Source organism: Antechinus flavipes, chromosome 4 (genome assembly GCF_016432865.1).
Source record: "Antechinus flavipes isolate AdamAnt ecotype Samford, QLD, Australia chromosome 4, AdamAnt_v2, whole genome shotgun sequence".
In the NCBI taxonomy this organism is placed as follows: Eukaryota; Metazoa; Chordata; class Mammalia; order Dasyuromorphia; family Dasyuridae; genus Antechinus; species Antechinus flavipes.
In genome coordinates this window covers 472,895,352-472,922,385 of record NC_067401.1, presented here as the reverse complement: position 1 = coordinate 472,922,385, position 27,034 = coordinate 472,895,352, and the positions used below count along the sequence as shown (strand labels likewise).

General features: G+C 59.3%; 1 protein-coding gene across 2 annotated transcripts; it reads right to left on the bottom strand.

Moving 5' to 3' along the window:
• Positions 1 to 385: 385 nt before the first annotated feature.
• On the bottom strand, positions 386 to 26,013 carry NDC1 (NDC1 transmembrane nucleoporin). 2 transcript variants are annotated; one of them, XM_051999645.1, is made up of 18 exons: positions 25,413 to 26,013; positions 23,442 to 23,562; positions 22,064 to 22,165; positions 21,397 to 21,571; positions 20,319 to 20,457; positions 19,878 to 19,986; positions 18,443 to 18,494; positions 16,953 to 17,085; positions 16,303 to 16,395; positions 14,427 to 14,508; positions 12,044 to 12,205; positions 11,191 to 11,439; positions 10,883 to 11,007; positions 10,417 to 10,467; positions 9,327 to 9,390; positions 8,932 to 9,032; positions 6,850 to 7,010; positions 386 to 2,542 (listed from the first exon to the last, which is right to left on the bottom strand). In XM_051999645.1, the coding sequence occupies exons 1-18, from the start codon at positions 25,884 to 25,886 to the stop codon at positions 2,479 to 2,481; spliced, it is 2,457 nt and encodes an 818-aa protein (XP_051855605.1). In that variant the 5' UTR covers positions 25,887 to 26,013; the 3' UTR covers positions 386 to 2,478. The 2 variants fall into 2 exon arrangements, with proteins under 2 accessions (XP_051855605.1, XP_051855604.1); XM_051999644.1 differs by having other exon boundaries at positions 11,191 to 11,442; positions 25,413 to 25,986.
• Between the last annotated feature and the right edge of the window lie 1,021 nt (positions 26,014 to 27,034).

Here is a 27,034-nt window from a genome sequence, read left to right as displayed (position 1 = left end):
GTTAACAGGGTCTCCTCACCTTAAGCAAGAAAACCAAGAAGGGCTGAAAGGGAGAGATGTCCCCGGGTCAGGTCCTGAGAGACAAAGCTCTCCTCTTGACAGGAGTACGCCCCCTTTCCACAGGAGAGGGAGCCATCGAGGGGGGCGGGCTTGCTCCACGTCTCCCTGCCGGACACATCCCACTGGAGGCAGATCCGGGTTTCTCTCCACTTCTGAGATAATCACAATTCCCACAGCAGCAGGACTAAACCCGGGATCCTTCTTCCCTTGGTGTCCTGGGGATTTTACAAGATTCCAGGAAGGTGCAGCATTCTGCGCCACTGGGAACCCCTGCCCATTCTGCCCGTCTCGCCAACTAACAAAGGAACAGACAACCAAGATCCAGCCTTTTCGTGCCACACACTTTAATTACCATTTAAAATTTCCAAGTTGTTTTCCAACCTCGAGCTGCTCGGCATACAAAAGGTTATTAAAAAAAAAAAAAAGTTCAAGAGCGAAAAATACAGCAAGATGCACAAAAATCACAACTAAGAGGCCACCTCTGTGGAGTCACAAACGGATGCCCAGCCTGGCCACGGGAGGGGCTAACAGGCGGGGCTGCCCATCCTGTTGGGTGTTCTGGGGCATTTGGGGCTGTTGTCAGGGTCAAGCCAGCCCCACGGGGGCTCCAGGCAGATGAGCAGACGCCTGGAGGTGCAGCAGGGAGCGCCTCGCAGATGTGAGGGGCCCCCATTAAAGACCACCACCGCCCACGCCCCCTTGTCCATTGCCAGCACCTCCTTTCCACTTGACCGAGGGACCATGGGAGGGTGGGGAGCCTTTAGCACAAGGCCTAGTGGCAAGAGGCACCCCGGGATGAGCTGTTTCCCCCAGACCGCCTGGTCAATGGCAAGATCGTATTCTCGGTCAGCAGCTTGAACCCGATTCCAAAGCTTAAATGGCCCCATATTCGGGCCCAGGGCAGCAAGAGGTTAAGTAGCACCGGCCCTGCTTAACGGGATCACCCGGAATGCTGCTCACCGGGAAGGGAACCTAAGCCGCTCGATGCTCCTCGCTCCCTGGACCACGAGACACGGCCTGACCATTGTCTTTTGGTGAGCCGGGGCGTTTGTTTGGGTCCAGGCAAAGAGGTGATGATATTCAAAACTCAACTTTCACATTAACAACAAAAAACGATCCATCCCACGTTAGGAATTCAACAGAAAGCGGGGAGAGCGCCCGACGGCCGAAACTTGGGGCCTTGCTCACAAAGGGAAACTTGAAAGGCCAGCAGGATTCACTTAACCTCCTGGTTTGGTATGTGCTGGCTGAAGAGGGCCTTGGGGCAGAAGCGGCCCATCTTAAAGTGATCGACAGCCGGCAATTGGACATGCTGTGCAGGATGCTGCGCTCCAAGCTGGGGGCGGGGGCCCGGCCGACAGAAGGGGTGCGCAAATTCATCCACAACACCCACCCCCGAGATCCCCAGCCTCCATCCCTGGAAGCCGGGAAGGGCCCCCACCCCCGTGGACAAGAGGCACATGGTTTCTCGGTCACTATATTTTAATTAAACAGCCAACACGGCAAAGGCCGTTCCCTCTCCGAGGTCCCCGAGCTTTGCAAAGCAACCTGACAGAACGAAATCTGGCTTCCAAAAACATCCCAAGAAAAAAGTCGTCCATGTTTTCCCTTTTGCAAAACTTTCCTCTTGTTTTTAAAAACCCTACCGCTGTATCAAGTTCCATTTTGGAAAAAGCAAGCACATTCATTCAGAGTCCAAAAAACAAATACTCATACGCTGCTTATTTACCAGCAAATCACTAAGTTCGATTCACAGATTTTGGTCGATTGTTTTTCATAAAAATGAATGTTTATGTTTAATCTTGTAACTTAAGAAGTGAAATTTTCCACATTCCTGAATGTCAAGTCGGCATCTGTAAGCGGAGAAGGCTCTTTTGGATAATCACGCAAATTTAATCTCTCCCCATAAACAAAAACACAACCTGACAGATTAACAAAACATGCCCTTCCCCATAGGCTCTGTCTTTCTCCAGCAGCCTGCCACCTCCTCATTGCAGTGGTGCTTCTTTGTAAAAAAAAAAAAACAAAAAACAAAAAACAAAAAAACAAAACACCCAGGTACCTTTGGGCACCGACCGTCCACTTCCTCAAAAGGAAGAGCTCAAACTTTCCAAGTTCTATGAACAAGAGACAAATCCGCTGTCAAGGGATGCTCACGGAGAGGAATAAAGACTTTATTATCCCCCTCTCTAGCCAAAAAAAAAAAAAAAATCATCAGTACAAAAAAGCAGTTTTCTGTTATTCGGCTGAGAATTTCTTTCCATGATTTCTCCCATTAAAGTATAGTTTTCAAAGCAACCACCACGACAAAGGAAGCGTCTAATTAGTCCGTTTTCTTCTGATCCAAGAATGCTGAACATTTACTGTCCCATCTGCAGCAGTATCAGCAGGGTAATGAACACAGTTTCTATTACTTAACTACTCTTTGAACTCCAAGAACTGCTGAAGTCTTTTCTGATGCTCAGCAGATGCCTGCACCGCGCTGAATGAAACACAAATTCAAAGCATAAGCTTATTTTACGTGAAGTATATTAAATGAACCACAGAACACGAAGGCAGTATCGCCCCGAACAATTCAGCAGGCACCGAGCTCTCCGCCAGGTCCGAGGCTCTGCTCGGAAATGGAGGAGCAGGGGGAGAAGCCGGGGAGCCCCGGCCAACCCGCCCCGAGAGCGCTCGCCGGACGGGGCCGTCCACCGCGGAACCTGCTTCGGACTCGGGGCTCCGGGCCTGGCAGTGAATTTTCTGGATTTTATTATTTGATTTGAACCAGACCCCTACATTATCTTGGAGCTGTGGGTTTTCTGGATTGCCTTTCATGTAAGATCCCTTAAACCAAACTGCTTCGTTACAACACAATGGCCCACAGGAAGAGTTTTCAAAGGTAACAGCTTAGGGATTCAAGTTCCCTTCGCTTTGAACCCAAGGATGGCTATAACTTGAGGGTTTCTTCATTCTCCCCAAATCTATCACTGTCCTGACACTTAAGGCAAATTTACCTGGAGACCGTGAGGTGACCTTTTTGGCTTCTGAGGAAAACAATACCCAGCAGGCAAGGTTTTGGTTCGAAACGCACCGGCAGTCCAGGCTGGCAGAAGAGACCTGGCTTTGGACCCAGCTCTACCACTCCCTGCCACGGGACGCTGGGCCCGCTCCTGCCCCGGATCTCATCTTCCCCTTCTGTGAAGTGGGCCAGGAAAAGGTCCCTTGGGGCTGCCCTCAATAAGCTGAAATATCACCCGTGGGGCTGTCAAGGGGAAACTTTGCCGATGTTGCAGCGCCTCCTCCGAGCCCAGGCCGAGAACGCCTCCACGGCCCCTTCCAGCTCTCTCTCTGGCCTGACCTCCTGAAGCCTCTCTTTTAAGAGCTAAGCTGCCTTCTTTACTCAAAACTGACCCAAGGATAGAGCGCTGCCCCATTATCTTCCATAAGAAAGAGAACTGAGGCTTTTCTGAACAATTCAGGGTCATGGTAATGAACAAGGAGCAGAAACAAGCACCTGGAGGAGGAGCTCGGCTCTGGGTTCTAATTCTGCTGCACTGTACTCCCCGCAAGTCACTTCCCTCCTATGAGGTTTGAGCTGCCGGCTGCTACTCTCCTTGCAATCGAGGAAGAGGGGAGGTAGCCAGGTGACCCCCAGCCATCAGAAGTTGCCCAAGATGACCTTGGCCGGTCCCACACTCCCTAGGTTGACCTTTGGAGAAGCCGTCTCTGTCTGTGGTTCTTCAGGGTCTCCCCCCAACCTCCCCTGGACTTACAACTTTGAAGTGTGTGAACTAGGACACGTGGACCCAAGGGAGTCACAACCAGGCTAAATAAGAGTGAGTGGTCCTGAGGGAGCCCCTCTGGGCTGGCCCAGGGAGGCCTGGCTGCGACAGCTCTGGACTCGCTGTCCGGGGGCCTGTTCTGACAACCTGGCTTCTTTCAGGGATGTGGGCAGGCAGCCTTTCCCAGTCACTCTTTTAAGCATGCTGGGACAATCTTCTGCCACTCTTCCCGGATGCTGGAGACCCTCCCCTGTTCCAACTAGTCACGGCTCTTGTCTCTCAGCTAGTTCCAGTCCTAGGGGGCCAGGGCCCGGGTGCTACTTCTCTGTGTTCCCCTTCATTATCGGGACATTCCTGACATGATAGCGTCTCAAACCATGGGAGCCAGAAGGGGACCAAGGACTCTCAGCACCCCCTAAGTCAAACTCTACTCTTCCTAGTAAGGAGGAATGGTCTCCATACTGGGGAGGAGGGGGGTAAGAGCTTAAGGACTCAGGAAGGAGGGACTTTCAGCTGAGGAAGACACAGATATTGGGGGAGGACAGACAAAAGGGAAGAAGGAAAGAGCAAAGTGTTTTTTTAATTATAAGGATTTTAACCAACTCAGTAAGTAGAGAAGAGGTCTGTTTTCAGCCCTATCAATTTACTCTTGTTTATTCAAGAATGAAGGAGTAGCCCCACTGAAGCTCAGAATGGGGCAAGTTACCCACAAGGTTAAATGGGATCTTTGTTAAGCATCTCGTATGGTACCTGACACATAGTAGGTGTCTAATAAGCATCTGCTCCCTTTTCCAAGGTCACACAGGAAGAAACAAATTAGAACTACGGGCTACTGGTTCCCAGGCTAATAAGCATAAATAAACTATGTTCACTGAGAAGGGACAGGACAGTTATACTCTCAACTCAAAAACAAACAAAACAAAAAAAGAAACACCTTCTAGTATTTTGGTTGGCAATGTAGCGAATCTATACAATACTCTGGGTATACTTTCTTTTTTGCCAGGTTGACTCGACTTATCCACGGACAGTGAATGTCTCCAGGATTTCTATCTTCTTTTTCCTATCAATAGTTTGATATTTGCTTGGATAATTATCATCTATGTTTAAAATACTTCCCAAATACTTAATTATTTCTATTGAAAAAGTTTCTCGTCGTGTTTTCTTGTATAATTGGTAGCACGGGAGTCTGAAAGAAATCTATGGACTTCTCTGTACTGACAACTTGATGAACTCAACGTCTCCATTTTCTGTTGAGATCACTGTATTTTTTAGACATCTTATGTAGACATCTATAGGGAATCTATTCCCTTCTTTTTCTATTCTCTTTCTCTGGTATTATTAGATTCGGGAATATAATGGTTAAAGGACCAGCCTCAAAAGCAGAAAACCAGTCCCACTGTTGAGCAATCCTGGCCACTCCTAGGCGAGCCACTTAACTGCCCAGAGGCAGTTAAGGCAAAGGTGCTGAGAAGGAGCCAACCTGCACTAGATGAGGGCCTTTCCTCACCAGAAGGTTCCCTACACAAAGGAAGGCCCAGATCCAGTCCGTCTCCCCAGATTATCACCGACTGCAACACTTCTAATACCATCTCCACACTGCAATGGAAAGAAGGCAAAACCTAAAGGCCTCAGGCCTGCTGAGTTTGAATCCTGCTTCTGCCACTTCCTTGAAAACAGTTTGTGAGAAAGGCACGGAGTCTGTTTTCCCCATATGTAAACCGGGATCTCTCTCAAGCAAAACTGTGTGAGCAAAGTGGTCTGCAAAGCTGAAAAGGAGCCCTAGAAAGATCACCGTCCCCCACCGAGAAGGGGAAAGTGACTGACTGTGGTGGGTGGACTTCTGCTCTTACCCAGAAGAGAATGGCTATAGAAAGGATGTTATTTTTCTCATGTGGGTAAAGACCCTCCATGCCTTTCTTCCATGACTTCTGGCAAAAGTACTGCTATTAACAAAGACATGGATCCGTGAAGCCCCCTGCAGGCTGGGCCCAGGCAGGGCTTTCACAGACTTTGCTCTGAGAAGGAGCCTGTCTGGACAGGAGAGGTCTGAGCCCCAAAAAGTCCTGAAGGGGGCCGAGGGGCAGAGAATGGGCGACCGGCCTGGACCGCCCCGGAGGCCAGGCCTAGCAGAGACCAGAGTGGTGAGCCTCAGCTCCACACCCCTGGAAAACCCCACCCTTTATGACAGTCTCCTTGTTCTGATAGATGCTTTGTGTTTCTAATTGTGATGACTGCTTTCCTTCTCCTTTTTCAGATTAAGTTTCTTATGCTTTGTCAGCTCTTGCTTTTATCTATTAATTCACCATTTTCTTATTTTTAAATATCTGCTTTGGAGAAGAAAGCAAGAGATCACAGCAAAGCAACAGGCCCGAGTCCGGCCTACTCTCCCACAACGGGGACCTTCAGCCCACCCTGCCTCTCTGGGCACCTACCTGCATGGATAAGAAGGGAGGGGGACCCTGACTGCGAAGGTGCAGATTTCCTCGGCAGAACGGCAGCCCCCAGCAAGGAGGGCCTGGGGAGTTCTAGATCTCTGGCTGTTCCCAAAGACACCTGCCTGATCTGGGGGCTGACTAGGGACAGGTATTAAGCACCTTTCCAAAAGGCCGGTTCTCCTCAAATTTAGTGTTTAGTCTGTTGGGGGCTCCTTCCTGTGTGGCCCATGGTTCTCAGTCAGGCGCCCATTCCTGGGGCCACTTCCTTTCTAATGTGGGCTTCTCACCTCCCACGGCCCCCCTTAAATGAGCCGACCCGCTTGTTGGTGCTGGGTCTAAATTATGAGAGAAAAGGCTCCTGGACAGGGCCTATCCTTCGTACGGTAAGGACTTTAGCTCAATCCAACCCGGATTGAACTTCAGACTGGGGGCCTTCCTCTGGGTTCCAAGTGGGGTTATCTTGACTTTGAAAAATCCCCAAGGAGCCCTGACTACCTGAACCCCCATAATTCTCAAATGGGCTCAAGGACTCCAGGAGTCCCAGATCTTGGGCGGCGGCTGAAAGGTTCCCACCCAGACAAACTTACTTGAGGTGCTCCCCAAAAGTGGTCGTTATCCTGTATATGGCAGTTTTCAGGGACGCCCGGAGCGCAAACCTCAGGGTCTTATAGGAAGTGTCCACGAGGCTGCCTGAGATCCTGGGCGGTCTGCTGGACACATGAGGCAGCTTGAAGTGTTTGTCGACCGCCTAAGGGACAAGAAGAAGGCGGCCAGCTCAGAGGCGGCTAACACGGCCCGGTCCATGGGACCCAACGCCAACGGGCACTCAGAGTCAGCGGCGGGATGGCAGGATGCCTTTGGCTGCAGAAGAGCAGTCCGTTCCTCTGGGCTGTCACCTCAGTCCTCAGAGGTGTGAGAGCTGTGCTGCCGGCCCGGGCTCTGGAGCGGCTTCCCCTTCCACCCAAAGGCTCCAGCCTCGGCTCGTCACCCAAGCAGCCCCGAGCTGGTCACAGTCATGCACCGTTTAAAGCACCTGCGAGCGTTAGGGTGCGAGGCAGGGTCTGACACACAGCCCCAAGGCAGCAGCAGGCCGGCAGATGCACAGATGGCGCTGGGACAGCACTGAGCCAGGCCGGAGGATTTTCCTAAGCTTCCTGCAAAGTCCCTCATTAGAACATTTGGCAACGGCAAACTTGTGACACTGCAAGGACTGGGACTCAGTCTTCTCATCTGTAACTGGGGGCAAGGATCCCCAGAGCCCTTCTCTCACAGATGCCCATGTGGGTACGGCGCTGACTGCCAGCCTCCCTCAGCCGGGACATCAAGCTCAGAAGCAGATCCCCTCTGAGAGGGACCAAGCCCAGACAGCTTCTTCCCTCGGCCGGGGAGGAGGGCAGCACACCTGGCTAAGGAGAACTGAGCCTGGATTTCGCCCTGCTCCTTCCTTCCAAAACAGTGCTGGGTCTGCCTGTGCCCGGCTCCGCCGCCGACCTCCCGCGCCCAGCTTCCTTTCTGAACTTGTCACCTTTCCCCCTCGGCCATCACCCCCTCCTAGCTTCCCTCTCGTGTACAGCTCACACCCCAGGAGTCACCCTTGATTCTCCCTTCTCTGACCCCCAGCAGCCCATCTATTGCCAAGGCCTGTTGATGTCACCTTGTTGTTATCTCTCTAATAGCCCCCCTTCTGTCCTCTGATGTTGACCCTACCCTGGCACAGGCCTTCACCCCTGGACCCTGCAGTGGCCACTCCCCTTTCCATTCTACCCCTCGTCCCTCCACAAAGTCAGTGTCTCCCAATGGCCTTCACTGTCCTTCCCGAACTGGCCCCTCCTCCCTGACCTGTGCTCTCTGACCCAAACACCAGCCTCTGGGCTGTTTGACTCTTGGACTCGTGGCTCTGGCCCCTCTCTCTGGCTCTCCCTGACCCCTGGTCTGGAACACTCTCCCTCCTCCACTCCCACCCCTCCCAGGAAGCCTTCCCCACCCCTTCATTGTCCCTCAATCCCACCCGTAGTGTGTCTGTACCCATCGGTTTGCAGGCTCCAGGAGGACAGGACCCCCAGCACTCAGCAGAGTGCCTGGCCCAGAGCAGGGGCTTAAGGGGTGCTCGCTGACTGGCCCCCGAGGGGCAGTGGCGGGACAGAGAGGCTGTGCCGGCCAGAGGCTAAGCTGGCGCTGCTCGGGTGGGCTCAGGGCTCCAATAAAACACCCAGGCAGTCCCTCTCTGTGACCCATGGAGCCAAACTGTTCTGGAGACCCCAGAGCTAAGGCCCGGCCGGGGGCCAAGCCCAGGCTTGCCGTGACCACAATCCTTTGTGCTCGGGATGCTCTCCCGACTGTGGAGGAGGTCTGGGGTTGTCCGGTTCCTTAGAGAAGGGCGGCCACGCTCTCCATTCCTCGGCCAAGCCCACGGCCAGGGGCTCAACAAAGTGACCCATTCCCCAGTTAGAGACGCACAAAGAATGGACAGAGACAGAGGACAGAGACAGTCTGGACAAAAGGGGCCCGGGCCCCGGACCTCCCCTGCGCAGTGACAAGTCCTCACAGGAATTGAGGGCAGGAGGGCAAGGAGCCCCAGCTCCTCCAGAGCTGCCCTTTCTAAGCTGGGTGAGGTTGAGGAGGTCCTGCCCTTCTCGGAGGCCCCCCGGGGCTCAGCCTGCGTGCCTTACCTCTTGCAGCGTCAGCAGCGTGCTCAGAATGGTGGGGAGCGTGGTCTGGACAACTCCAAATCTGTCTTCGGTGAAGGACGCTGCCACCAGGTGGGACAGACCTCAAAGGAGGGACAGACAAGCCACAGGCTCTGATGAAGGCGGACAGTGATGGCACTGCCTCCCTCGGGGCCCCGGGGGACAGGGCCAGAGCTCTCGGCTGCGATCTCGGAGCCCTCCCTTCCCGCCGACCACAGAAGGCAGGGACGGGGACCCCAGGACAGCTGGACAGACATTCAATGTCTCCCTCCTGACCCGGAGGGAAGACGCCCTCCCCCAGCACAGAAAGAAGTGTAAAAGACAAAGCAAAAACGGTTTTTACCCATGCTCAGGGGGAACAAAAGAGAAGCCCTTACCTTCCAGGGCCCAGATGTGCATCTGAGCATCTGAAAAAACCGCCTGGATGGAGGCCTCCGGATGCTAGAGACAAAGAGAAGCAAGTTCACCTCGAGGCCGTCGCAGACGCCGCGTCGCGCAGCAGCCCCGGCCGGGCTCTCAGGGGCACCCAGGCCCAGCGGCAGCCGGGTGATGTGTCGGCCCCGCAGGAGGAGCAGAAGCCACACCGCCACTGGGCCTGTGCCCAAAGAGCTCAGGGAAAGAGGGAAAGGACCCATGTGTGTAAAACTACAGCAGCTATTTTTTTTTAATGAATTTTTTTCTAATAAAAACCCATTTTCCCTCCCCTCAATCCCTCCCCAAAGACAAAAAGGAAACCTTTTAACCGAATAAGGTGATTTCTCTCCAGTGCGCAGCACGGTTCACCGAGTCTGCTCTCTGGAACCGTTGCCCAGACACCTCTACGATGTGGTCATTTTAACAGCAGTGCTCCCAGTTCTGCTCCCCTTCCTCCGCTGGGGAACCCCTGAGACCTCTGTCCCAGAGGGCACGCACTGGGACAAACCTAGCACTGGAGCCCACGTTTCCTGAGCAGCCACATTAAAACCTAATGGGAGCCGCCTCCCACCTTCCGGCTTCCCCTAGCCCCGGGCAGCAGCTCTGCTCCTTGGAGGATTAATGAACGAAGCGGCCGGAGCCCGGACACCAGGGACGCCCCCCGGCGTCTGCACGGTAACGACTCCCCCTCTGAGTTCTGGGGCCCGCGACGCTCTTTCTGACCCAAGCATCCTGGACTTTCCTGCATGGCCAAGGGACACCCCAGGAGGCCGGACAGCCAGCCTTGGCCCTGCCCTCTGAGCGCGCTACAGGGAGATGCTGGGGCCAGGAGAGCCTGGGCACCCGGGCAGCCCTTCTCCGAAACGGTTTTAAATTGCAACAGCCACCAAAACAGTAAGGAAAACGCTGCCGGCCCGCCCAGGCTAGACAGAGCCACGACCGAGCTTGGACGGATGGGCCCCTGCCCCACAGGTGGCCCCGGAGCAGCCTCTCGGCCAGGCCGCCGTCCCGCCTCCCCCCTCCTCCGATCCCACCCCGGCACCGGGTCCTCACCTTGCTGAAAAAGTACACAATCAGCACCCGTTTGGCCAGGAAGCTCTTCACCTGCACAAAGAAACACGCTGAGGCTGGGCCGTAGGGCGGCGCCTTTGATCAGGACTCTTCATGACCCCCACCCCCCCCGGCCATGACCAAGGCCGCCCCCCAAGGAGCTCACCGTGCCAGCGCCCCTGTGCCCACTCCCCTCGGGTACCAGTCCCGGGCACACCGGCCCCTGACAATCAGCCACCACCCGGAGCCCAAATGCCCCTCAGAGAGAGCGCCTCCATCTCGCAGAGCAGCGGCAGGCCTCGTCCAGGGCCACAGGGACCTCGTGGTAGAGGCAGCATTGGCACCTGGTTCACGCGGAGCTGGCGCTCCTCCTGCTGCGCCCTGGGCCCGCTTCAACCAACCCGGACCCAACGCTCAAGCCACTCAGGCCCTTGTGTGACTCTGGGAACCAGGAAGGGCTCCCACGCACCTGCTCTTGCTTGCTCTGCAGCCACTGGCACAGCTTCCGGGGCGGGCCCCCGCCTTTATGTCGGGCCTCACGACGAACTGGGGGGGGCGAGACATGGGGGCTCCGGGGCCCATTGCTCTGCGGGTCTGAGGAGAGAAAGGGGGGACGGGGGCAGTTGGTTTACGTTTGCTTCACGGTAACAAAAGCATAATCACTGGGGTTCCCTCTATCCCAGCACCGGCTGTCCCCGAGCTCTAGGCCAGGCCAGCCGGCTCCGGCAGGGGTCCCCGGTAGAGTGGAAGCTCCTGGGGGTTGGGGCCCCTCCTCACCTGTGAGGGAAGTCCATAGTCGGGGGCCTCTCTTGGTCAGCTGGGGGCTCTGGACGCCCTCGTGCCGAGGAGACTTGATGTCCACCATCCCCACCGCCCGATTGCCCAGGCCGTCCCCGTAAGGAGAGCAGACCGGGTTCAGGGTGTCGGGAGAAGCAAACTTGGGGGAGAAGAGGGAGGCTTTCACCAGGGACGGCATCAGAGACTTTGACATCAGACTGGCCTTGGGAGTCTGAAAGGCGGTTTCTTCTGCTAAAAAAGCCCCAAGGGGTCAGCGAGCTTTTCTCTGCTCTGAGGAGCACCCCCAGAAACACAGGGAGATTTCCTGGCCCGGGCAGAGGGAGGGGAACACGGCACGATGAGGCTCCGGGGTGGGACTGTGCCAGGCTGCCCAACGGGGCCTAGCTCACCACCGGGCCTGGCACCCGGCAAGCTGGGACCAGGGACACGCCGTTCGAGCTCTCCTAGCCTCGGTTTCTCTGTCTGGGGAATGTGGGGAGAGCTCTCTAGGACGGGGAGCTAGGAGCCACTTTTACCCTCAGACTCGGAGACAGGAAGGGGGACAGTGAGATAGCCAAGGGAGGATGGAGAGGGACTCGTGGGGACTGGGGGCATGTCAAGGAGGGAGGCAGGCAGCAGTGGAGAGGGGAGTAAAGCAAGGTGGTCCATGCCGATTGGGGGACACAGCAAGACAGCCCATGGCAGGATTTGGGGGGACAGCAAGGCAGCCTATCATAGTGAGACTGGGGAGACAGTGAGGCAGCCAATCCTGGGGAGCATGGGGGGCAGCAAAGGAGTCTGTGGCAGGATTATGGGGGGACAGGGAGGCAGCCCGTGGGGGGCCCTGAGTTACCTTCCATCACAATGGGCTTCTTGGGCTCCACAGGGCTGGACGGGGGCTTCACTCGCCCATTGGTGGCGGCAGCTTCCTGGTACGTCACCAGCTTCTGAGTTAAGTCGTTTAGCAGAGCCAAACACTCGCGAGATATGGCCACCCAGTTGTGGGGGTGCCCGCCTGGGGATCAGAGAACAGCCTGAAAAACGCGGCCAAACGTCTAACGGACTTGTGATGGAGAGAGCCATCCGCATCCACACAGAGAACTAGGGAGACGGAAGGGGGATCACAGCATAGTATGTTCCCCTTTTTCTTGTTTTTTTTTTTTCTCCCATTTTTCCCCTTTTTTGATCTATGTGGAAATCCGTTTAGAAGAATCGCACATGTTTAATGTGTACTGGGTTGTTTTCTGTCTTGGGGAGGAGGGGGAGGGAGAAAAATTTGGAACACAAGGTTTTCCAACTATCTTTGCACATTTTTGGAAAAATAAAATACTAGTGAATTAAAAAAAAACCCAACTTCAAAACAAAACCAAAAACGTAGCCAACATGGCCATCGTGACATGACAGCACACCGAGTTAAAAGAATCCGAGATCTCAACCAGCTGCCGTGGGAAGTCTGTGGGCGGCCCAAACAAGGGGGGGAGGGGGAGAAGGCCCATGCCCCTTCCTCTTCATTCCTTCTGTAGGGAGCAAGTCATGGGGGAAAAGAATTTTGAAGCAAGTGTCTCTTTTTCTCAAACATAGAGGGAACTGAGTCAAATTTACAAAGAATAAGACCCATTCCCCAACTGATAAATAATCAAAAGATAAGGTCTATGCCTAAAGGACTATAAAATCACACATATCCTTTGACTGAACGATACCACTATGAGGCACACATCCCAAAAGAGATGTTTTTCAAAAGGAAAAGGACCTCTGGACAAAAAGATCTCCAGCAGCTCTTTTCTCAGAGCAGAGAATTAGAAATTGAGGGGAAGTTCCCATCAAGTGAGGACCGGTCGAACAAACTGTGGTATACGATCATGGCGGAACACTATTTTTCTACAAGAAACGATGAGCAGGACGCTCTAAGAAAAACCTCCGAGAACCCAAGCCAAAGGAAAGGTTCTTGTCCAAAGTGGTACCGGGATGGCCAGCTGTGAACGACTTGGCTGTTCTCAGCAGTACAACCGATCCACGACTACTCTGGGATGCAAAATCCCGTCCACAAAGAAACAATTGATTGTGTTCGAATAGACTGAAGCTTACTTTTTTTGGCGAGGGAGAGAGACGGATGGAGAAATCTGTTTTCTTTTGCAACGTGACATTTACAGAATGTTTACACACTTCACAAATGCCTTCTCGGTGTGGGGGCAGGGTGGGGGGGGAAGGAAAGGAGAGAATCTGGAACTCAGTTTAAAAAACAAAAATAAAAATTTTGTTTTCCGTGCAACTGGAGAAATTATTAATTTACAAAAATATAAAAGAGAAGAAAAAAGAACACAAGTTCCCTGAGGGCAAGAGATGACTTTCTTTTTGCCTCCATGTGTCCCTAGCCCTTAGCTTGGTGTCTGGTGCACAGTAAATGCTTGCCGGCTTCCTTCCTTAAAGCCGTCCCAACTTCCCTTGGGTGCCCACAGTTTCCCTCATTGGAAGGTCTAGGAGCTTGGCTGGCTTGCTTTTTCCCTGCTAAGGGGACTTCCACCCCCACCCCTGTGCTAAGAAGGCAAGACTTCGACAAGCCAGGGCTGGAAGGGTCTGTGGGGGACACCTGATTCCCAGTGCAGAGCCCCACATTCACACGAGGCTCCAAGTTTTTTCTGGACAGGAAAGAGAGTGTCGGAGAAAAAGCACATAAACGTTAAATTCTAGTCTTCGATTCGGCCCTGCCCTTCATCAGCTGCGTGAGCTTGGCTGAGTCATTTTTGGGAACCTCAGTTTCCTTACCTGTCAAATGAGATTTCTCAAAGGTCCCTTTCAGCTTTAAAATTTTACAACGCCTTTGTCTTTTTCCCCACAACTGACTAGTTATGTCCTTGAGGAGAGGCAAAACGAAGAACAAAGGAGAAAATACAACATTCTCATTTAAAATCCTTTTCCTGATGGGTTCAGTGCTGCTAATTCACCCAAAGCCATCAGGTCGGGGACCGTGGCCTTCCCTCGGACAATGGCTTCTCTTGGGAATCTGTCATGGATTGTCCTTTTTAGTACTATTTTTCATGTTTGTTTTCTCTTCCGAACCCGTCCCTCTTCAGAGCCTGCCCTTTATGTACTAAAGACTTAAAAGAAGGGGAAAAACCTGTTGAGTCCAAGTAGCCCCACACTGCTCAAGGCCAGCAGCCAGGGCCAAGCTCTCACCCCCACAACTCCACCCCAAGCCCCCCGACCCTGCCCGAATCAGAGGCAGGAGTCTGAGATACCTGGCTGGCTGAGGCTGAACACTTCTTGTCGCCTGGAAGGAGAGTACTGAGACAGCAGCATGAGATCCTGCAGGGCCAGATACTGGGGGGACAGACAGATGCATGCTGGTCAGGGCTGGACAGTCCCCAAATGCACTAAATGGCGCCCTGATAATGGAGGGTGGTGCCTGGGAAAGTGGCAACGCAGAGAGCCCCTTTCTCTTGCTCACAGAAGAATCAAGAAGGCCCTTAAAAACTAAGAGCCAGGATCCTTTATTCACGAACAATGGCCAATTAAGTAAGCCTGGTCTCTAATGACACCCCCCCTCCCCGGCCAGAGGTGGTCCCGCTAGGGGCCCCAGCGCGCTCCTGCCACCAGCCCGGAGGGCTCCCGGACAATCACAAGGCCTGACCGGCCCACGCTGGCTTCCAGCTCTCAGCCTCTTGAGATCCTGCATGCGCCCAGGCCATTCTCGCATTCCCGAAGACCCAGCTGTATTCTTTAGTGCTTCCCAGCAGGGAACAAATATGGCAAACACTGATATATGTAAAATCTGGGCTGAGAAACCCCAGTAATTACGCCCACAAAACAGACTGGAGTCGTGGAAGCTGCAAAGTCGCTCCTCTGCCCCCTGCTCACTCAGAACGTGGCTGCCCCTCCCCAGGCGTGCTCCTCGGCCGCCAACGCTGCCCGGCCACCCACGTGGGCCCCTGGGGGCCATCACCGGCTCTTGGGAGCCGGGGGTCGGTTTGGAGGCAGCCCCCTCTCATGTCTCTGGGAGCCCATTACGGCCACAGCAGGAGAGGCGGCTCGTGCACTGGCCCATCACTAACGGGCCTGGACAAACGGGGGCCGACCTATAGGGCCTGTGTGCGGAGCCCTGCTCAGAAGACCCTGCTTGTCCTGGACCGTCCCCTGTCCAGAAGGCCCAGAGACCAAAGGCCCCTCCTTCTACCCATTTCCCAGTGATTGATCGGGGCTGAGAAGGCACCACCAGCCTGCGTCTGCTCTCGGGAGGACTGTGGGAGCTGAGTGGGGAGCACGACCCAGCACTCACTTCTTTTGTTGCTGTTTGCATTTTGTTTTCTTTCTCATTTTTCTTCCTTTTGATCTGATCTTTCTCGTGAAGCAGGAGAATTGTATAAATACACATGCCTATATCGGATCTACGTGTATTTTACCACGTTTAACATACATTGGATTGTTTGGGGAGGGGGTGGGGGAGAAATCTGAACTCAAGGTTTTGCAAGGGTCGATGGTGAAAAGTTATCCTTGCATGTTTTGAAAATAAAAAACTTCAATAATAAAATAAAATAAAAAGTCAAAAAAAAAGGAAAGAAAAACCCCCTCTCTCTAAAGCGGCTCTATTACTCTTCTCATCTTGTCCTTAAAAATCACCTCCATGTAACTCAGGGAACAGAGGTCTCTTAGGGCTCTGCCGAAGGTGACAAGCCAGGAGGGAGCACAAGTGCCTGGGAGCCCCTGCCCCGAGGCTCTGCCATCTGCCCGCAGGGGAGAAGGGAGCTTGAGCAGTACAGAACGGCCCAGGCCATGAGAAACGGGGGGGAGGGAGGAGCAAGAGCACGCCAGAGCCCGGGTTCTAGCCCTGCTGCGGCCCCTAGCACCCAGGAGGCTCCCCTGGCTGCCCTCATCGCCCTGGGCCCCATAGACAGGAGTCCCCAGAGGCTTCATGGAGGGGCTACAGCGGCTCATCGGGGTGCACGGAGGGCGGGCTAGCCTTAATCAAAGACGAAGCTGGAGAAATCTCAACCTCCCCAGCAGAAACGATCAGCCGAGGGAAGGGTGAGCCCAGCTCCTCCCTGCAAAAGCTAAGGCAGCCCCAGCGCAATCGGACAGCAGGAGAGGCCCCAGGAGGGGGCGAGGGGCAGCGGGTACCTTTATGATGAGGGGAGTGTTGCCGTTTAGGACTCTGGGTAAGCATTCCTCCACATCTCCTGTAAACATGGGCTGAACGGGGAAGGCGTGAGCCTGAAATCAGAGAGACGGGTTAGGAGAACGAGAGCCTCGTGCCCACGGAGCTCACCCTCTGGCCTACAACAGTCGGGAAAAAAGGGTCTCGGCCCCGACTCCTCTGAGGGAGAGCGTGAGGTCAGAGCCACCGGCTCGGCGGCTCTCCCAAGGCAACTCCCCAAAACTACCCTGCCCCCTGTCTGCAAGGACGGCCACGGGCACGTTTAGTGAGAAAGCACCTAGAGCCCTCCGCTCCGGCCGACATCCAACCCCCCCCCTTCTCCGCAACGTAGCGAGCCCCAGCCAACCTCTGGGAGCGAGCCCCCCAAACCACCCATTTCCTTACACCTGACCGCTCTCCATTATGTGCATAAATATCATTAGGGAGCCAAGCCCTGGGTCCTGGGGGGCCGGGGGAGGACAGAGGCAGCAAAGACAGAGTCTGAGGGGGGAGCAGCCTCACAAGCACTCGGTGCATCCCGAAAGACATCAAGGCTACTCTGGGACCCCTAGGGCCGGGGTCAGCTCTGCCTTCAGTCCCCAACCCTACCGGCGGGCGGCCCCTCAACACTGACCTCCGTGGCGTAGATCCTGAAAAGCACCCAAGTGGTGTACCAGGTCACCAGGAGAAAGACCCCGCAGAGCCAGACGTGGTAGAGCAAGGAGAGGTCCAAGAGTCCGCTCAGGCTGTCCAGGGGAGGCTGCTTCCTGCCAAAGACGAGGCTCCCTGAGCATCCATTGCTGGTGGCAGGGATCCCGATGGTCAGTGCTCGGGGCCACGCCCCCTGGGCTCTGGCAAGTCCGGCCAGAGTGGGCCGCTGCTGGGGCCGACCCCGCGGGCACCGGCTCTTCCTGATCGAGCCTCTGAGGGTCTGATACTCCTCGTGTTTCCTGGGAAGAGCACGCCAGGCCAGGAGACCCTGACGTCCTATCTGATCTCCCAGGCTAGTTCCCGCTCTCCGGGAGCTTCTTCCTCGTGCTCACGGGCATCTTCCCACTTTTTTAAACCATTCTGGCCAGTTTGAGCGAGTCAATGAAGAGGAAATCACAACCACTGAGTAGCGCGCAGGAGCGCTGCTGTTGAAGCTGTGCTGACCATGGCTTCTAAGAGGGCCCAAAGGGGACACCCCCCCCCAGCTGCACTCCCCCAAAATAGCCAAAGCTCCGTCAGAGAGGGAAGACCCGCCACCAAGCTTGCTCTCTCACTGAATGCCCTGAAGACGGCAACTAATAAGCAAGTTTTACGAGAGTTGTAAAAACTCCTCCATGAGAGGGGTGTCTAAATAAGTCAATGAGGTTTCTGCACCGGCGGGTCGCTGGATGCCCTTCCACTACGTTCTGAGCGCCCACACCGAGCCCCGCCGCGTCAGGCGTGCTAAGCTGTGCCAGCTGCCACCTACCAGGCTCCCCCCAGGCCGCTATCTTGACTCGCCCCTTTCATCCACCCAGGTCTGGGCTATTGCCAGCAATGAGATCAAAGCAGAGAGGGAAGGCAGGAACCCACTCTCTGGGTGCTTAGGGACCTCACAGATGCCGTGGGAGATGGTGCTGTTATGGACAAGGGCACCAAGGCAGAAACAACCACATGCCTTGTGCGGGGTCCTCGTATGGCAAGAATCAGAGGTCAGAAAACGAGGAGGCTGCAAAGAGGAGCCGGGGTCCCCGTTGGCCCAGGGCCATTAGCCAGGAATGGGCAAAACTCACCAATCGCTCCCTACCCTCTGCTAAGTAAGCAGGCTCCTCACCTCGCTGCCCCAGCCCCACTGGGCCCAGCTGCAGCCCACCCGGCCTGGCCTCCGTCAAGCTCCCTGTGGGCACACGACCTCTGGGAGGTTCCCCCACCTCCACACCTCTTCCAGAGCATCCTCCCAACCCCCAAGGCCGCCGTGCCAGGGCCTCCTGGGCCAGGCAGCTAACCGAGCCCGGCAGGCTTCTCGTGTCCAACACTCCTCTCCCACGGTCCTGCCATCACCTGGAGGCCGACAATTCTGTGTTACGCAGCCGTGCCCACGGCCCGGGAAAGAGGGAAGGAGGGAGGAGGAGGGGAGGGAGAGCAGTCACTCACTCATCTTTCTGGAGGTCCATCGCGGTGCTGACCCACGCTTTGGGGATATGGCCTGGGGGGAAACACAGCAAACCAACTGTCAACGCGGGCAAAGCCCGAGCCCCTGGTACGCAACACAAGGCTGCCCGTGTCTGAAGGACGCCAGGCCCTACAGCACACAGAAGCCCTGGGGAGCCTCCTGGTGCCCGCAGGGGGCAAGAGGGCCCTGACGAGGGCTCTCCTCTCGCAGGCTCCTGGCTCGAGACAGAACAGTCTAACTGCAAGATGGCACCTGCTGAGACACTTCCTCCGGGGAGAGGCTCTCTCTGCAGCGCCCCCACATCACCCACCGCTCACTAGGGGTAAGGGCGCCAGGAGCAGGGGCAGCTCAGGGCCCAGGCAGCTGAGGGGGGAGGGGGGGAGAGTAACCGCCCATCAGGAGGGACCTGAGACAACAGCAAAGGGCCCCCACAGGGGGAGGAGCCCCAAGCATACAGAAGGAGCTTAAAACATGCTGTGGAGTGACTGGCTTGTGTCCTGGCTCCCTAACTCCCAAGATGGAAATAGGTGAGAGCTGGGCCCATAAATCTGCCGGGCACACACAGCAAATCAGACAGCACCCAGGACACGCAAAGGTTCCTGTGGGTCACCAACAGAACAATACTCAGGGGCTCCTGTCTCCCCAATATCCCGACTCAGCTGCCCAGCTCTCCCTGCTCACCAAGCTAACATCAGGGAGGGCACAAAGGAGCCCAAGGCCTCTGCCCCCACCCACTGGCATAAGGCGGCTTCTGGGAGCAACGGGCGGGAGAAGCTGGGGGTCAGAGCCCCCAGGAGCAGCGGGCAGGAGAGGCCGGGGGTCAGAGCCCCCAGGAGCAGCGGGCAGGAGAGGCTGGGGGTCAGAGCCCCCAGGAGCAGCGGGCGGGAGAGGCCGGGGGTCGGAGCCCATCTCAGCCCCCACTCACTGGGTGGCACTAGCAGAGACACTCAGCTAGGAAGATGGGCACCACATCAGTCCCTTAAGGGGAGGGAGCCAGCCTGGGTAACAGCCCAGTGGCGCCCACAGCTACAGGCCACCCCAGAAAGTGCCCACCCTGTCTCCCTTTGCCCCAGCTGCAGGATGCTGAGCAAGAGTCTCAAGGTCACCCCAGGTGGAGCTGGGAGAGCTGTCCACAGTCCCTTCCAGCTCTGACCTCCAGAGTGCATCTGAAGCTCCTGGTGCCAGAAGCTGGCCCAGAATCAGGATGGCCCAGAACCAGGACTGCCCAGCCACTGGAGGGCCTAAGCCCCAAGGACGTGCCTCCCCAGATGCCCCTGGAGCCATGTAGAGGGGCTCTGGTCATCCCAGGCCAGGCCCGGGGCAGTTGCCCGCCATAACAGGGGCAGCAGCTTGACCTCCAGGCCCCCCAGGGCCAGGACGACAGAGGGAGCAAGTGAGGGGTCCCCAGAGCCTCACCCAGAAAGTAGTAGAGGAAGCAGAAGTTCCTGAGCAGGTAGAGGGATTCCACGGCGCTGTGCCTGAGGAGCAGGGGCAGAGCTCTCCGGAAGCGCAGGAACTTGTATTGCTGGAGGAGCAAGACCAGAGGCGCAGAGCGCCCGCCTCAGCCCGGGGGGCAGCCTGGGAGCCCCCTCTTGTCCCACAAAGGACGAGACGAACGCACAGTGGGGGCCCCGTATGATGCCCCAGAATGGGAGCTTCTCGGGGCAGGCCTGCTTCACCCCAGGGCCTGGCACACAGTAGGCACTTAAGCAATGCTGCGCTGGCCGCCTGGACAGATGCTCTGGGTCCCCAGAAATGTTTCACGGCCAAGGTGAGGAAAGAGGGTGGGGGAGGGGGCGCTGCCCCCCACAGAGGCTGGGGTGGGGGCCCCTGGGAGGGGGAGCTCGGGCTTCTCACCTGGATGATGGGGAAGGGCAGGTAGTTCATATTGTTCACGAAGTAGAGGAGGCTGTAGCTGTAGCCCATGAAGGCTCCGGCCAGCAGCAGGAAGAGGTGATGCTCGTTCAGGCAGGCGCGGGCGGCCTTGCTCTCCAGGCTGGAAGGAGGCGGGCAGTGAGACGGGATGGGGGCCCCGGGAAGCAGGGAAGGGGGGCCCGCGAGCGCCCCAGGCGAGGCACAGTGAGCGTCTCCCCGAGCCCGGCCCGGCCCCCGGGCCCCGACGCCCCCATCAGCCCCAGGTGGCTCAGAGCCCGGCCAGCGCACGCGGACGTGGGGCTCCCGCTCCCCCCATCTGTGGCCAAGAGCTTCAGGGCCTCGAAGGCCAACAGCAGGAGCCCAAGACGGCCGAGCCTCCGGGAAGCGGCGATGTGATTCAGCCCGGCACAGGGGGCCCGTCCCCGCCGCAGGCTCCCAGAGCAGCTGCGGCCCCGGGACTTGCCCTGCTCCCAGCAGGGGGCTCTCTCCCCGGCCAGGGGGCACACAAGCCGCTCACGGCCCCAGGGCTGCTGGGACTGCCCCCCCCCCAAGCTGGCAAAGCCCCCAAGAAAGCAGAGGCCCCTCCGGGCCACGAGAGAGTATTGGAAGGGGAAGGTGGGACAGGAAGGGGCAGGAGGGATCAGCAAATCAGAGACCCCGGAGGTCGGCCACTCCATGCCACGGTTTCCCAACACTTTCTACCTCCTCTCAGCCTCAGTTTTCTCATCCACAGGATGGGGACAAACATGTTTCCCTGGCTGCTCTCATGGGGCTAATGAGCCCAGGGGCCCCAGGACACGTCCCCGGCCACAGCTAACAGTGTCTCTGACTCCCAGGATTCTCCTGCTCCCCGGCCCGCGAGGGCGGCTTCCTTGGGGAGCCCCCACGTCGCACCAGCCCGCAGCCCCTCCCGAGGGAAAGCTTCTCGCCCGGACTTTCCACGGCCACGGGCCCAGAGCGGCACTGACCGAGCCGAGAGCCAGAGGGGGCCGGGCCCCGCCCGAGGTCAGCGGCAGAGCAGGATCGCCCCCAGCCCCGGAGCCCCCGGCCCCACGGTTACCTGTCCGCGTCGGTGCAGGGCACGGCCAGGACGTGGTACCGGTCCTTGGTCATCACGGCCGCGCACCAGGCCATCAGCATGCCCACGGCCGAGTGCACCAGGGAGTGCATCACCTGCTGCGGGTGCACGATCTTCCCGATCAGGGCCAGGCGGGAGCAGGGGATGGACGGCACCACTGCGGAGAGAGCGCGGCCCAGGCCGGGGCGGGCTCTGAGACCACGGGGCTGAGCCGAGGGTCAGCGCGGGGGGAGGGGGGAAGGGGGGAGGGGCCCCAGCCCCGGCTTCACGCAGCGCGGACAGAGGCCGAGCGGCTAAAGCGCACGGTGACGGGGACCACGCACCCGCCTGCAGAACGCGGCCCCGAGGGAAGCCTCCGCACAGGGGCCGGCCTGGCGCGGAGGCCGGCGAAGGAAGTCTCACTTCCCTCAGCTGGGGAAACTGGCCCAGCGCCGGACAGGAGGGGAAGGAGACAAGCTCGGGACACAGGCGCCAACACTGAGGAGGGGGCGTGGCAGAGGGGCGTGGACCGCTGAGCCCGAGGGCCGGACCACAGGGCATGTGAGGATGGACAAGGAGCCCGGCCCAGGAGCCTCCAGGCCGGAGACCCCCCCCCCTCCCCCCCCCCCCCCCCCCCCCCCCCCCCCCCCGGCCACGGCGGCCGCCTCACCTGTGTAGAACTCGATGTTGAAGACGCTGATGACGATGACCAGCGCCGAGAGCAGCAGCAGGGAGGAGAGGACGCAGGAGCCGTACAGGTCGTGGAGAGCGTCTGAAACGGGAGAGGGGGCCGTGACCGCCGGGAGCCCCCCGGAGCCGGCCGCAGGACGCGTGCGGACAGAAGGACGGCCTCAAGCTCGGCCGGGGAGTGCGCCCGGCCCCGACGCCCACCAGCTGTGGGACCCTGGACGAGCCCCCGACCCCGCTCGCCTCCGTCTCCCCACTGTAGAGGGAGCACCAGAGCCCGCCCGGGCCGTGAGGCTCAGAGACAAGGAGCGCCCCGTGCTCAGCGTCCGACAGAGTGAGGGCGGCTTCAGGTCGGGATCTCACGGCGCGGCGGAAGGGAAAGAGCCCGAAAGGGCCCAGGGCAAACGAGACTCTCCGTTGGATCCGGGAGGTGACGGGGAGAGGGGGCAGCGGCCGGCAGAGGCTCACCCCGGGCCCTCGAGCACCAGACGCAGTGACCGTCCTCCCGCGTCCTCCTTAAAACCGCAATCATGATGGCAAGGTCTCTCCCCCTGCCCCCCCCCGGGTCTTCTCCAGACCGGGCGCGTGAGCTGGGATCTGACTTAGCTCCCTGCAAACACCCGTGGCCTCCCGCACAGAGATGCCCCTGAGAACCACCCCTGGAACCCAGGTGGCCCGCAGTGAATGGGAGCAAGGCTGCAGACGGAGCTGGAGGGGCGGGGAGGCGGGGAGCTCCAACCCCGTGCACACGGGAGAGAAGGGACGTGGCCGGGGCTGGGAAGAGGACGAGGGCAGGCGCCTCTGCACCTGCCCAGCAGGCGTCGCCCCCCCTCACCCAGCTGCCCCCCTCTCCCCCCCCCGTGCCCAGCAGGCCCAAGGGCAACGCTGGCTTCTGTCCGGTGTCCCCGGGCTGCAGCGTCTGGCACATCACAGGGCAGAGACGGGGCCCAAGGGCCTTGAGCTGCCCTCCCGGACCCCTTGCCGGGACTGCTCCCCCAGCCCAGCCGCACAATCGCCCAGAGGCTCCCACAGACCACGGCCCTGCCCGAGGGAGGGGAGCCCGAGCCTGGCCTCCATCTGTCCCCGCGCTGGCTGCCTGACCCGGGATCCCCCTCTTGTCTGGGGGCTGCCGCTCTCCCCTGGGGCCCCTGCCCCTCACCGGCCACGGCCTGAGGCGGGGGCAGCTCTGAGTCTGTCCTCCCAGAGCGCGCCGACCGCCCCCTTCCGGAAACCAGCGAAGCCCCTGGGAGCCGTTCTTCAGCGACGGGGCCCCGAGGTCTCGGAAGGAGAAAAGGTCACAAAGTCAGCACCGCCGGCACCCCCCCTCCCCCCTCCCCACGGCCAGGCCAGCGGCCACTGACCCGAGATCCACTGGATGGGGTGCAGGACGTCGAGGCTGCTGAAGAAGACGAAGGCCCCGGTGCAGACGGGCAGAAGCAGCACGGACCAGACCACGCTGGTGGCGATCCTCCAGCCGAGCACCTAGGGCAGGACCCAGAGGCCCCGTCAGCCGGGAGTGAGGGCGGCCCCAGCCCCCCGAGTCAGGAACCAGCTGCAGCCCCCCCCCCAGTCAGGAACCAGCTGCAGCCCCCCCCCCAGTCAGGAACCAGCTGCAGCCCCAGCCCCCCCAGTCAGGAACCAGCTGCAGCCCCAGCCCCCCCAGTCAGGAACCAGCTGCAGCCCCAGCCCCCCGAGTCAGGAACCAGCTGCAGCCCCCCCCCCAGTCAGGAACCAGCTGCAGCCCCAGCCCCCCGAGTCAGGAACCAGCTGCAGCCCCCCCCCCAGTCAGGAACCAGCTGCAGCCCCCCCCCCCCCCAGTCAGGAGCGAGCCCCGGCCCCCGGTCGCAGGGAACCGCAGCCCAGAATAGGCCCGCGGCCGGGGGACCGTGACGAGAGGTGCACAGGCCGTGACCGTACGAGAACACCCGGCAAAAATAGAGCGGGAGGGAGCAGGCGGCGGCCAGGCCCTCGCAGGGCAAAACCGCCATTCTCAAATCGGCTCCGTCTGCCCTTCGCCAGCCTGTGCCCCACGCAGGGAGCCCCGGTCCGCCCCAGGGAGCCCGCCCGAGCCCGCTCCGCAGAGGGGGAGGGGCTGCCGGGGGGAGGGGCCCGGGCGAGGCCCTGAAGGGCCTAACCTTCCCTCTCCCCCGCCCCAAGCCCTGGCCTTCAAGGGGCCGGCTCCGAGAGGGCACCAGGGAGCCTCCTCTGGGGGACAGCCTGGCAGCGCCCGGGCCGAGAGCCTGAGCTCCCCCTCGCCCTAAGCTGGGGAGTCTGGGGGGCCCCGGACACGACTGGGGACCAGGGGGATGTGCTGGGGAGCAGAACACGGCCTGAAGCCTCTCCCAGGGGTCACAGGCAGCATCCACACGTGACGGGGGAGACAGGGTGTGGGGCTGAGGGCGAGGTCCGCGCCAAACTGGGGGGCCCCAAACAGCACCTGTCCCCCCCCCAGGACAGGGCCCAGGGGCCCTTGGGACCGCAGGGGCCCAGCAGCAGCCGGAGGCCAAGCACGCGGGTCCTGGTGACCACCTGGGTGGCCGGCGGGCACGGGCGGGCACAGGCGGGCACGGGCAGCCTCTGAGCTGACTGAGCTTAGGCAGGGCCCGGCTTCAGCCTCAGCTTCCCTGGGCTGAGCCGACCTCCCCAGCTCCGCCTGGCGCCCAGCAGGTGCCTCCTAAACGTGTGTTGGAGGGATGGGGAGGGGGGGCTCCTGGGGGTCTGCGGCCCAAAGAGAAGCTGGGAAACCGAGGGCCCGGCAGGAGGGGAGGTGGGGGCCAAGAGCCCGGGCCTGGATCACACCAAGTTCTCACAGGAGAGGGGGGACGAAGGGGGAGGGGCACCCCCTGAGCGGGAGCTCCTGAGCCTCGGTCCCCTCCTGTTCAGTGGGGGACGGGGCAGCGGCCCCCTCCCGGTCTGAGAGCCCCGGGCCGGAGAAGGGGGAGCCGGCAGAGGGCAGGAAGGGGCGCGGGAAAGAATGGGGAAGGAGGACCGTGGGAAGAGGAGGGATGGGAGGGCAGGAGGGAGGGGGCAGAGGCCACTGAGGGAGCACGGGGGGCAGGGAGGACGGAGGCTTCAGGAGGGACGTGGGGAAAGGACAGAGCCCAGAGGAGGGACCCTCGGGCGTCCCCAGAGAGATGTCAGGGCTGGAGGCAGGGCTGGGGGAGGGGGAGAGAGGGACAGACAGACTTTCGGGAATTTTGCCCAAGGCTCGCCCCCGGCCCTGCCACCCTCGGCGGAACTGTCGAGCCCGGGGGACTTTGGGGGGCACACGCGGCCGGTCCTCCCCACCCGCCTCCCGCCCCACGTGCCGTGCCCGCGCCCCAGCGGCTCACCCGCCAGAGCATGTCTCGCTCCAAGCTGGCCAGGGAGCGGGCATTCCCGGGGCCGGGGAGCGAGGACGACGGAGGCGTCGGGGGCGCCGGGGCGCCGGCGGCGGCCGAGGCTGAGGCCGTGGCCATGGAGCCGGCAGGAGTAGCAGCGGCAGCCGCGGCGGGACGCCTACCCGCCCGCCACAGCCGTTCAAAGGAGGCCGGGCCGCACGAGGACCCCGACGTGGACGGAGCTGCCCGCGGCGTCGCCTGACTGGAGCAGCCGTGGGGGCGGAGCCTCCCGGAAGCGGCATGTCGGGAGCTGTAGTCTGCGCCGCCGCGCAATGCATGACGGGACTTGGAGTCCCTAGCCGGCAGAGAAGCGAGATGGAAAGATGGGGAGAGAGAAGGTAATCGGAGCACTATCCGCTCGCATAAGCGCTCAACGCATCCAGGACTTGGAGCTTTCTCGAAGGGACGCGAAGCATTAGCTGCCATGCTGAAAAAAGCGAGGAGGGGAACGGGAGAGGAGTCGCCACACCTCCATCCAGCTCGCCCGCGCAATGCATCCCGGAACTTGGAGTTTCCCTGAGGGATCGCGCCGCACGCCGGGATTTGGAGTTCTTCGCCAGACTAAGATCCGATGGAGGAGTGGCTGGAGAAAGGGAAGTCCGAGACCGAGGCCGACCTATGCTTGCAATGCACGCTGGGGCTTGCAGTTTCTCTCAAGTGGGACTGCAAGGGCCCGGGCTTCCAAGCCCCTGCAAAGCCCCTGTCAGTCACTGACAGGAGTGTGATCAGAAGTAATCATTCAATGGGCACTTACTGAGTGCCTGCTGTGTGTGACGCTCTGGGAATGCAAAGCCCCCACGGCCTTTGTCCCGGGCCGCTTACTTTCTGCTGGAGAGGAAACAAAGGCAGGCTGTGGTGGCGGCGCCGGAGCCGCCTCGGAAGGAGCCTCCTGGATCGTGCCCTAAGGACACAGGCACCTCCGGGCCAGAGGGGGCCAAGAGCCCGTGGAGCCACAGGGACTGAGGCTAAAAGCCCGGATGTGGTCAGCAAGACCCGCGTTCAGATCCCGCCAGGGCCGGCGGCTAGCCTGGGAACCCCGAGACATGACTCGGTTTCCCCAGCACTTGGCAGGGCTGCTGTGGCGACTGACTGAGATAACACGGACGCCTTAAAGCCTGGAGCGTGGATGGCCCAGAAGCAGAGTCCCGAGGACCGTGTGTGAGGAGCATCGTGGGGGCTCCCCTCGACCTCAGACCCCGGGAATGGGGAAGCTCCTAGGCCAAGGTGCGGTCCTCCTTCCCACCCTTCCCGTGGATGCCCTCTGGTTCCGTCAGTGCCTCCTCCTCCAGGAAGCCCGTCCGGAAGTGCCCAGTGACCCCTGACCTCCCAAGGGCTCTCCTTAGTGCCTCTCTACACCCACCAGCAGGCAGGAGTTGGCTCCTAGTCCAGGACAAGCCCTGCCCCAGCCCTGGGCATACAAAAGCAAAGACAAGTGACCCGGCGGGGGGAGGGGGGAAGAAGGAGGGATTCTGCCCGATTCTGGGCCGGTCCTCTGGGGCGCTCCCCTGTACCCAGGCTCCCCCGCGCCAGGCTTCTTTGGCCCTTTCATTGTGAGGATGACAGAAGGGAAGGGA

What these genes read in the sequence shown, in the direction of transcription:
- NDC1 (XM_051999644.1), bottom strand. Translation starts at nt 25,886, where the DNA reads ATGGCAGCTAATGCTTCGCGTCCCTTCGAGAAAGCTCCAAGTCCTGGA. An exon ending in TGCCCTTCCCCATCATCCAG is followed by an intron (nt 19,987 to 20,318) that starts GTGAGAAGCCCG and finishes TTGCTCCTCCAG; the next exon opens with CAATACAAGTTCCTGCGCTT. An exon ending in ACTATGGACTTCCCTCACAG is followed by an intron (nt 11,008 to 11,190) that starts GTGAGGAGGGGC and finishes TTCTCTCCTCAG; the next exon opens with ACCCGCAGAGCAATGGGCCC.